Source organism: Octopus bimaculoides, chromosome 14, assembly GCF_046866305.1.
Source record: "Octopus bimaculoides isolate indiv1 chromosome 14, ASM4686630v1, whole genome shotgun sequence".
Classification (NCBI taxonomy): domain Eukaryota; kingdom Metazoa; phylum Mollusca; class Cephalopoda; order Octopoda; family Octopodidae; genus Octopus; species Octopus bimaculoides.
The window spans coordinates 15,258,295-15,270,624 of NC_142941.1; the positions used below are offsets into that span (position 1 = coordinate 15,258,295).

Consider the following 12,330-nt stretch of genomic DNA (forward strand, 5'->3'; position numbering starts at 1 on the left):
ATTTGAGGGGAGGTGGACGAGTCAATTACACTGACTCCAGTGTTTCACTGGTACTAAATTTATTGACCCTGAAAGGATGAAAGGCAAAGTCAACCTCAGTGGAATTTGAACTCTGAACGTAAAGAACGATAAAATACCACAAGGCATTTTTGCCCAGGGTGTTAACAATTCTGCCAGCTCACCACCTTGGTATCAATTTAAATATCTTATAATATTTAGTCTTGTTTCAGTACATTCCCAGTTCACATCATATTTGCATTGACTACCTTTCATCCCTTCAGGATCAATAAAACATACGCCGAAACTAGTTAAATTGACTATATTCTCTGCTGCAAAAATTAGCATTCTGCTTAGTCAAAAGAAATCAGTTTACTACGAATCTGATTTCTCTTACTTTCAGATATCTGGTAGTGGTTGAATAATCACAACCAGACTGAGGAGCCAATTTAATGCTTGATGCTTCATAAAAGAAACACAAAAGAAATGGAAATAAAAACAGGTGTATGCAGGTGTTCAGTGAACTGAAGTAGAAAGTAATTTTTTAGTACATCAACATACAGCTATTCTGTTTCTGTTTTATATTTTACATTTGATTCATGCCAACGAAGACCATCATTAACAAGCCAGTTCTATTTAGTGTCCTCACTTATAAAGAATATATATGTTGTTGGCACTCCGTCGCTTACAACGTCGAGGATTCCAGTTGATCCGATCAACGGAACAGCCTGCTCATGAAATTATCGTGCAAGTGGCTGAGCACTCCACAGACACGTGTACCCTTAACGTAGTTCTCGGGGATATTCAGCGTGACACAGTGTGGCAAGGCTGACCCTTTGAATTACAGGTACAACAGAAACAGGAAGTAAGAATGAGAGAAAGTTGTGGTGGAAGAGTACAGCAGGGTTCGCCACCATCCCCTGCTGGAGCCTCATGGAGCTTTAGGTGTTTTCGCTCAATAAACACTCACAACGCCCGGTCTGGGAATCGAAACCGCGAGTCCGCTGCCCTAACCACTAGGCCATTGTGCCTCCACAAAGAATATATATATATATAATCAAGTATTTAACCATCTATTCTCTGGTAGAGATCTTAATACAAGCCACTCAATTTGTAACTTAGAAAAAAAAACTGAAAAACTAAAACTTCAGGTGCAATGATAACTGTGCTGTTAAAAAGTTTGCTTTGCAATCATGTGGTCTCCTGTTCAACTCCGCTGTGTGGTGGCATGGATAAGTGTCTTCTACTTTAGCTACAGGCTGCCTAATACCATGTAGGAGAAATTTGGTAAGTGGAATTCTACCGAAATAATACCACAACCACGAAATGAGAGCAATAAAAGAATGAAAAGCGTCTTATGTCTAATTTAAACATTACTACGTGTTTAATTAAGAAAACGCTTTTGTTGGGGTAATGGTAGAGAGACGTTAAGTTATAAAACTATAATCAGGAAATGTTTCATGTGAACAGGTAAATATATGAAGCATAGGTCACAATTAATATAAATTTATATAAAGTGTGATCTCTATTTGCCTTTAGAGTCAGTCACTCATCAAGGACTTAAGAAGTAAACAAAGTATAGTTTAATCTAAGTAAGTAATTAACCGATAAAACATTACAACCTCCATGAACACAATCACTGCTCGCTGTACACACACGCATGTGCGCATGTCTTTGCACTTACTCTGCCCGAGCAGTGATGACTTTTTGTTTGTATCCTACCATCTAGTGATTCACCATGCTAAGATCAGTAGCATAAAATACTTTACTTAAAAACAAGAGTCGGCATCAAGACGGGCATCCAACCACAGAAATACTACTACTACCTCAAGAAGTGTGCTGTCCAACCCATGCCAGCATGAAAAAAGCAGACATAAAAATGACGATGATGATGATGATGATTTAGTTTACATATATAGCATTTGATGAACCGAAGTTCTCTGGACTTTAGTCAGTTTCAAATTCAAACTTCCTGCTAGCAAAATTTCAGAGGATCTGGTTGCCTGTATGATACATGTTACATAGGAGATAAGACATAAGTAGGTTTATTATTTCAAGTAGCAGAGATTGTATTCAGGGAAGTTTTAGATAATGTTTTAGTAGGTTAATTACTTACTGAGATTAAACAATATTTTGTTTGTTTACTCGTTTGTAAGACTTTGATGAGTGACACTTAAAAGAAAATAGTGAATTCTATATCAGGAACACATTATTTTCATCATTTAATCATTACTGATAAAGTAATAGCTCATTCATATCTCGTGAAAGCAATGCAATGCATATCCACACTTTGTATAAATTGTGACCTTTGTTTCATATATTTACAACCATAATATTACTATATTGTTCACAATCTATTGCCCTTTCACATCACACTCTTTCCACATTATAGTTTTGATAACTGAACATTTCCCTACCATTGGCATCAGTAGAAACCCTGCCTCGTTTAACCTTTTTGATACCAATCTGCCTAAGGATGCCCAAGGTTCTGTGACACAATTTTCCTATCTTAAAGCAATCTAAACTTACAATCTCCCACCAAAATTTCATACTAATATATGTTCCAAATACTATTTTAATGAAGACAAAGTTATTTTGCAAATTTCAGAAGTATTTTAAAAGATAGCTGATACAAAGAAAATGTATTTCAACAGAAATATTCTTTTACTTGTTTTAGTCATTTGACTGAGACCTTGCTGGAGCACAGCCTTGAAGGCTTTCAGCCGAACAAGCTATCGTTACAAAAGGGTTTAAAAGTTTCTCAACTGGGGTTTACATGACCCCAGGGGATATCCTATAAGATTTTGTTAAAATTTACGAGCAATAAATTATTTATACTTCTACAATACACAAAATATTTTAATTTTTTTTTCATACAATTCCTAATAATATTTAATTATAAATCTACTTGCCTCAGTCTCTGATTTACTAATTAATAATTACAGGCTTTATTAATGCAGTAAGCTGGCAGGATCATAAACATGCTGAGTGATTTGCTTAACGGCATTTCATCCATATTTAAATTCCACCTAGGTCTACTTTACCATTTATCCTTTTGGAGTTGATAAAAGGATCAGTGGAGTACTGGGGTCAATGTAATCAACAAATTGCTGGCCTTGTGTCAAAATTTGAAACCAATAATTATAGGTTCCATTTCTGCTTTACTTCTGATTAATAATCAGTAAAAACAATGTTTCAATATTAACCAAACATACAAATCTTTAAGAAGAAAAAAAATCATCCCACCTACATGAGAACAGAAAAGATGAACTTAAAAATCTCTAAATAAAAGATATTAAAGAGAGATAAAAATAATATGCAAACATTCTTGAATACATTTAAAAAATTTTGATATGCTGTTATAAGCTTTCATAGAGCATATATGCTTAGCGATGAAGGTAGCACAAGAATAAACATATTTTAGATTACATACCATGCAGTGTACATTAAATTTACACATGTCTACATGAAATGGATTTGGTGAATCAATATATTTGCATGAATTACTGAGTGGTTTTTACAGCAAGATGTACTTCTAAATAATATTTATTCAATTACGAGAGTAGAAATGGTATTTATATGACCTGTTAGACAGACTGAAGAAAACAGAGTAATAATATAGATTGCATAACCTGTGGTAGTTACAGTGCACTGTAAAACCTTTTATTCTTAATTCTGTTCGGCAGCTGCCCAGCATCAAATTGTACTATCTCGACAATGTAAAGAATAGCTATAAAAAGTTGATTGAGATATGCTTAAAAGTCATGATGCTGATATTCTTCATGGTATGCATGATGTCTGTAGGATCCACAAACTAAACAGTTCTTAGCTAACTTTTTGGTTTTTGGAACAAAACAGAAAAAGTGAAATAAAATGTAAAAGTGCTTTAAAAAAAAAAAAAAAACCATGTTATGTTCAACAGTACTTGGCTTACAATTAATATGATACCAACAACACTCTGATATCACTTCAGAAGATTGAGATCACTGATAACTAAAAAAAAAAAAAACTTAGCTTACGGAGAAACCTTACAGATATGCGTTTTATTAAAACTTTTTCTCATCAACAAAGTTTTTTCTTCCATTTCACATATTTTATCCGAGATATATTTAGTATATTAAGCTGGGTATCCCCCATACAATATGACTGAAATTAAACTGAACTTCAAAGCTTAAGTATGCTTTAAATTATGCAGCATAGGAATAACAACTATTCAATGTGATTTTTTTTTATAATGCTCAGAAATGCTCTCTCCCTCTCTCATATGTGTGTGTGTGTATATATATATATATATATGTATATATATATATATATGCCGTAGTCTCCTTTAGAGAGACTTAGAAATATTAATAACTCTATTTCTGAAAACCAGTGGATAGATTCCACTGAAATTAGATAAATAACCTTCGAGCAGATAGTCAGCAGCGCCGCCTGGCTAAGGCTTGGCTACTCTGCATTGACAAGGGGCAACACCCTGAAACTAGTCTAGTCTGCAGATGCCAAACCAGCAGGGGGACACTGCTGACCTCCCCTGTTCGAAGGTTATAAAGGACACAGGTTTCGTGTGTCACATAGCTAGCTAGAGGCGATGGCTTCTTGGAGCTAATTCACGGCAGCTTTCGTCCTAATTTTGGGACTGCCATGTTGGCTTGGCGATAACTATTAATTTCCAGTACCGCTGCCGTAGTCTCCTTTAGAGAGACTTAGAAATATTAATAACTCTATTTCTGAAAACCAGTGGATAGATTCCACTGAAATTAGATAAATAACCTTCGAGCAGATAGTCAGCAGCGCCGCCTGGCTAAGGCTTGGCTACTCTGCATTGACAAGGGGCAACACCCTGAAACTAGTCTAGTCTGCAGATGCCAAACCAGCAGGGGGACACTGCTGACCTCCCCTGTTCGAAGGTTATAAAGGACACAGGTTTCGTGTGTCACATAGCTAGCTAGAGGCGATGGCTTCTTGGAGCTAATTCACGGCAGCTTTCGTCCTAATTTTGGGACTGCCATGTTGGCTTGGCGATAACTATTAATTTCCAGTACCGCTGCCGTAGTCTCCTTTAGAGAGACTTAGAAATATTAATAACTCTATTTCTGAAAACCAGTGGATAGATTCCACTGAAATTAGATAAATAACCTTCGAGCAGATAGTCAGCAGCGCCGCCTGGCTAAGGCTTGGCTACTCTGCATTGACAAGGGGCAACACCCTGAAACTAGTCTAGTCTGCAGATGCCAAACCAGCAGGGGGACACTGCTGACCTCCCCTGTTCGAAGGTTATAAAGGACACAGGTTTCGTGTGTCACATAGCTAGCTAGAGGCGATGGCTTCTTGGAGCTAATTCACGGCAGCTTTCGTCCTAATTTTGGGACTGCCATGTTGGCTTGGCGATAACTATTAATTTCCAGTACCGCTGCCGTAGTCTCCTTTAGAGAGACTTAGAAATATTAATAACTCTATATATATATATATATATATATATATATATATATATATATATATATATATATTAATATTATCTTAGTTTTAAAAAAAACCTTTGACAATGTAAATATGTTAATAGTTACCAGAGATAGCAAAATTACACTAAAAAAACCAAGATATCACAGGCGTTTTATAGGTAGAGATACCAAGTTAAAGTGATATTATTCATATATATACATATATATATATATATATATATATAAACTTTAAATAGAGCTCAAAATTGATCCGTTGAAAATACTTTATTGCAACAACAATAACAATAATAACAATAATAATAACAAATAAATAGACCTATGTACATTTCGATAGAACATCCAGAATGATTAATACATATAAAATATAAAATATAGGATACTCCATCTCCTCAGGGTCCCATTATTATTGCTATCATCACCGTCATTACTATTAACAATACACATCCAAAAAAAACAGAAACCATTCAAATCTAATTTTCATAGTTGACCCATGAAAATATACAAAACAGGATGAAAAAGTAATAGATGGCACACAACTTTCCATCCCAAATGTGCAATGAACGAGCAAATGGTAAATTTCCTCAAATCTAAACCTAAAAATTTTATATTATAATTTCATATATATATATATAAAGGTTATGAAGGGTAATGGAGTCAACCAGACCCTAAAGATACAGGTACTACCGAGTAAGTGCTGTATACAGACTAGCTTTGCCCCAGATGTGGTTGTAACATGAATGGGGAATATAACACAGGTTGTGTATTAGCGTGTGTATATATAAAGAAAGAATGAGATAAAGAGACCAATGGCATAAGTAAATTTAAATTTACTTATCCCATTGGTCTCTCTATCTCATTCTTTTATATATATATATATATATATATATATATATATATATGAAATCATCATGTAACATACATTGTTCCATGCTTGCATGGGCCAGACAGAATTAATTGATAAAGATTTTCTATGGCTACAGTCCTTCTTGTCTTCAGCCCTCACCTGTCCCCAAGCAAGATAGTATTTCCTATGACCAGCAATCGCTTCCTTAGAGGACTGGACCAGATACAATGTGCTTCTTTTCTACCATCATACAATGTCACAGAACGGTACACAAGCATACACATGCACACACCTACATATATATATATATAAACATATGTACACACATACAACAGAGTTCTTTCAGTTTCTGTCTCCCAAATTCATTCACAATGTTTTGGTCGACATGGAACTGATATTGGAAGACACTTGCCCAAGGTGCCGTACAGTGGGACAAAACTCAAGACCCACATGATTGGGAAGCAAGTTTCTTAACCACACTGCCACACTTGTACCAATGTTAGTTGTTTTCTTAATACATTCTGCGAACTGTTTAGATGAAAAGAAAACATAAGATTGACATCTAGCACATTCAGAGAGGATTTGATAAATTTGGTTTGATGAGATGGAAAATGTAGATGGTTAACGTGTTCTACTCCCCCTCCTACTACTACTACTACTACTGCTACTGCTACTACTACTGCTACTACTACTACTACTACTACTACATGTAAGAAGTTCAAACTACAACAAAAGCACTAGTTGAATAAAGGTATCATGTTCAGTCCACAGTTAAGTAGTAAATGTTAGGAAAAGCATATGGTTGTAAAAACAATTTGTGTGCAAATAGCAAAATTGATAGAAGCATCTGATCTATTTATGACAAATTGGATACATGGTAAGAAATATATGCATTCTTGATAGTTGCAGCTAGCTGTGACATAAAGATAATAGTCCAATTTCATACAGTGTCACCAATTTCTCCTTTGTCATAAATAGATAATGTAGGGTGGCAGAGCTCAAGGTTCTAACATGTAGGCTCATTGTATTACTGATATAATTATATCCCAAAACACCTGCGTAACATACTATTGTTTGTGTGTGCATTTTTTTTTTTTTTCAATGCTAGCAAAGGTTAGACAACAGATGTGTTACTGAGGCATTGTTTTTATACTTAGATGCCTTCTCTGCCACACAAACTCTTACCTATTTTTCAAGTAAAGAGTCTCTTATTCCATACAGCATTGAAGACACAAATTGACAGCAACAGCACTGCTCCTAGGCTATGTCTTTTGCAGATTCAAGTGCAAACACAAACACACACGTACACATAGAGCTTCTTTCAGTTTCCATCTACTAAAGCTATACTCAAGGCTTTTGGCTGGGCCAGGGTTATATTAGGTGATGCCCATGGTTTTGTGTAGTGGGACTGAGCCCCAAAGCATGCAGTTTGGAAACAAACTTCTTAATCAATCATATCTGTGCCTATAGTGTGTGTGTGTGTGTGTGTGTGTATACAACTGTTTGTTTTGGTACCACACTGTTTCTAATACCACTGTGCATGACTGATTATGTTGGAGTGGCACTTCATCAGGCTAATATCAAGTCCTACATTGTGTCATACAGGTGTGTCTTGTGTATTTGTGTGTTGTGTATAAGTTGGTATAAAGGTAGTAGACTGGCTGTTGAACGATTTAACCATAGGACTAAATGCTTTTGCAGTATTTTGTTCTTGCTTTTTTCATTCTAAGTTTAACCTGTTAGCATTTAAAAATCGCCATATCCAGCCAAAATATCCAACTAGTTTTATGTTTAAACCCACCAGAGCTGGCCTCTCTTCCTTACAAAGCCATTCTAAAACTAAACAATCACATCACTGAAATCTTGAAGCCATGAAACATTGTGTGATTAATTCAAAACAATGTGAATATATAAGCATTGCATTTGACAGAGTAGTCTGAATGCTAAGGGGTTAAATAGTACTGTCAACTTTATCTTTCATCATTCTGGGGTTGTTATAATGAAGTACCCAGTCAAGTACCAGGGTCAATTTAATCAACTAAAACCTCTTTCACTAAATTTGAGATCTTCTGCCTATATTAAAAATGATTAATTTGCAATCTTTCCACAGACATGGAAGCAACCAAAGCTAATATTTAATGAAATGTGCTATGTAATAAATATTATGCTTGTGGTATATACGAAAGTAGTTTTCTTTAATATTTCTATCCCTAAATTAATCATCATCATCATTATCATCATCGTTTAATGTCCACTTTCCATGCTAGCATGGGTTGGACGATTTGACTGAGGACTGGTGAAACCAGATGGCTACACCAGGTTCCAATCTGATCTGGCATAGTTTCTACAGCTGGATGCCCTTCCTAACGCCAACCACTCCGAGAGTGTAATGGGTGCTTTTACGTGCCACCGGCACGAAGGCCAGTCAGGCGGTACTGGCAACGGCCACGCTCAAAATGGTATATTTTATGTGCCACGCGCACAAGAGCCAGTCCAGGGGCACTGGCAACGATCTTGCTCGAAAGTCCTTACACATAATGTTTATTCATATTTCATACACAAATGGAATATCCAGTGGCATTCAACCTATCTAATACCCTTACCTACAAATGATTATCATCATGCCAACACAAATATCTAAGTACTGGGGTGCATAAGATAATAAATTATTTGTGTCTAAAAGTATCAAAAGATTTTATAGATGAATTGTGTAGGAATAATATAAATCTTTTTAGTCAATTCAGTCATTTGACTGCAGTCATGCCAGGCCACCAACTTATATAAAATGCAGAGATTACATAAAGTAAACATTTTAATAAATATAAAATACTCTTTTATTTTATCAAATGTAATTATTCAAAGTAGAAAGTTTCGCCACAAAATCTCTTTTTGTTTAATATTGGATCAAAAGTAATTAATTTTAAAACCTCTTTCATTTTAATGTATTCAATTAAATGTGCTGGATTTATAGAAATAGCTTAGCACCATCAGGTGATTTCAAAATAACTTTTTATTTCTTTTCTCTTATCAAGTCTGTTTATTTTTATAAAGAAATAAGGATAGGTCCAAGTTAAATTGTAATTGAAATCATGTTCATGCTACAACTAACCACAAAAAGACTTAATTAAATTACAAAAGATATTTAAATGTTTGCTGTTATCAAACATGTTTATTGCAACAAGCATCGTACAATCATTAGTCTAGCAGTAAAATGTCGTTCATTGTCTGATTAACATTCGACTGTAATCGTCTCAGTTCATTTCTGGGGCTCACATTTGGAAAATACTTGGGGAGATTTGAATATTTCACGGAACAAACAAAGCACCCTGTTGTTAACTGAATGCTAAATATTACCTGCAACGTATCAATGACTAATTCAGCGCGAGGGAATAAAAACCAAAAATGAGACTAAATGAGACTATTAAGCATGCTGTGTACCAGGGGTTTTCAAACTGTGGTCCGCAAGGACAAGACAGGGGGTCCGTGGACAGCAAATACTTTTTATGGGCAATTTGATTTTATATACGTTTTTTAATCGAAATCTTTTAATTGACAATAAACCTATTTGTTAAATACTGTTAAATAAATAAATGTAAAAAATATATGTTATTTTAAGCAAATATTTATGTATAAATTTCATAAGCATTTATAAGGGGGTCCCTAAGGTAAAGCCTGAAATATAAAGGGGTCTGCAAGTCAAAAAGTTTGGAAACCCCTGCTGTATACAATAACTAGTACAGCATCTGTCAATTATTATACAGTGTATAAATCTACCAACTGGATCCAATGACAACATCTATGCAAGAACAGAGTGGATGGTCAAATGAAGACAAACGATATCATAAGATATCCTACACAGCCAGCCTGTTTAAAAAACACCTGTGTTAGTACCACAGAAAAGCTTCTGTGCCAGTGCCACTTGTAAAAGCCTTTATGCCAGTGCCTTGTAAAAAAAACCCTCAGTATACTCTGTGAAGTGGTTGGCATTAGGAAAGGCATTCAACCATAGAAACCATGCCAAAATAGACAACTGGAATGTGGGCAGCTCTCCAGCTGGCCAGTTCCTGTCAGACTGTCCAGCCCATGCCAGCATGGGAAGTTTGCTGCTTCCAAGAAAATAATTTACTACTGCTGTGTTATAGTTTGTTCGAGAAACACAGCAAGAACAATAACTAGAAACAGAAAGATATGACGATAATGTTCATGATTTTAGTACTCTACCTGTATCTCCTGAATCAATATTGTTACTGCTGCTACTTCCACTTGAAGTGTGTCTCTGCCGGGTCTTTCTCGATACTGATACAACTTTGGTACTTTTAGCACATCTCTGAAATGGGCTTTGTCTTCCTGGCCTGGTGTTGAGAAGCTAGAAATAAAACACAAGAAGATTTCATAATTAAATTCAAAAATAGACCAACAAGCATTTAGGAAGTCACAAAGCAGCTTTAAATATGACACCATAGATGAGAATATTTTTTTTCCTAAGAATTTGGAATAATTTTCCCTTTTAGTTAACATCTGCAGATAGAAAAATGATTATCACGCGTTTGAGAAATAAATTTATTTCTGTTCTTACAATACATCTCAACGCTTCGAAAAAAGAACAAACTTTGTTTGTTTACTTTCATCATAAAGTTGAATTTAACATTAGCGTCTTATGAAGCTAAATTTAGAAGTTCTAAAATTGCAGAAGAATTTGTTGCTGGGCAGTTTAGTTCAATGGTAAAACACTTGATGCGTAATCACAGAGATGTGAGTTTGAGTCTCATGGCTGGCCAGTAACATATTTTTCTGCAATGTATGGATAATTTATCCTGTTCATGCTATTTTATTAGCATTATCACGCGTTTGAGAAATAAATTTATTTCTGTTCTTACAATACATCTCAACGCTTCTAAAAAAAAAGAACAAACTTTGTTTGTTTACTTTCATCATAAAGTACAAATCATATAATTTAAAATGAATTTTTTTTTTAAAATTAATTCGTTGTTTAAATCAGAAATTGTACCATAGAAATATATTAGCATCTGTTGTAATTTCTTGTACATTACTTAACTAAAGTTGGGAATGTTTGAGAAATCAATATCTTGATATCAAGAAATATAAACTAAATTCAACCAAAAATTTTAAGGAATATATAATTGAAAAGTGGAAATGTTTCCTTGATGATTGCTTTATTTTCTTGGCAGAGATCAAAAGATGAATTACATACACTCTATACCATTCTAAGTAACCTGCACCCACCCCTTAGATTCACAACAGAAAATAGCGAAAAAGAACTACTGTTTCTGGACATCCTTGTAACATTATGCAATACCAAAATTACAAGAGACATATTTTTCAAAAAGACAGATACATGCCAATAATTAAATTTTTCCTCATATCATCTATCAAATGAAACATCCCATACTGAATGGCAAGACAAATATGCACAATAGTAAGCAAATAAGCTTAGATGAACTAAGAAGTTTTCTAAAACAACAAAAATATCCTTTAAGACCAATAAGCAACGTCAAAATAAAGCAATGAAACTGGATATATCTCGACTTATGACATCTACGCAAAAAATAGAAGAGAATGTAATTCCATTTGTCAATATCCATGATCCATAAGTGTCAAATATATTCACCTTCTTTAAAGCATGCCTCTCAATACTTTCACAAAAGGACAAAGATGAAAGAGTTAATCCTCAAAAAAACCAACCATTTATAGCCTAAGAACCTCAAGAAACATCTCATCAGGACAACATTTACTACGAAAGATAATTCGAAATTTTCGCTAAAAACCCATGAATGGCTCACTGGAAGGAGTTGATAGCTTTTGTTATCTTGAAGACATAATTAGCAGGAGATGTGGTTGTTCTGATAGTTTAGTAAGTAGAAAAGTTAACAACATGCTGGAAAAAGTTCAAGGAAGATTGTGTGATGCTTGTGTTAGAACTGCAATGCAGCATGGTAGTATGGTTTGGTGCTTAAATTCAGAGGACTTTGAGAAGACTAGAAAGAAATGAAGCAAGCATGCTCCATTGGA

General features: G+C 34.7%; 1 protein-coding gene across 7 annotated transcripts in view; it reads right to left on the reverse strand.

The window, feature by feature from the left end:
* The window catches only part of LOC106875029 (jumonji domain-containing protein 1C), a 354,655-nt gene that overhangs the window by 65,011 nt on the left and 277,314 nt on the right, over positions 1-12,330 (reverse strand). For all 7 annotated transcript variants that reach the window (XM_089362407.1, XM_089362406.1, XM_089362405.1 and 4 more), the window contains one exon: positions 10,522-10,666. In XM_089362407.1, coding sequence (XP_089218533.1) covers positions 10,522-10,666 — 145 coding nt within the window. The remainder of the gene's footprint in view (positions 1-10,521; positions 10,667-12,330) is intronic.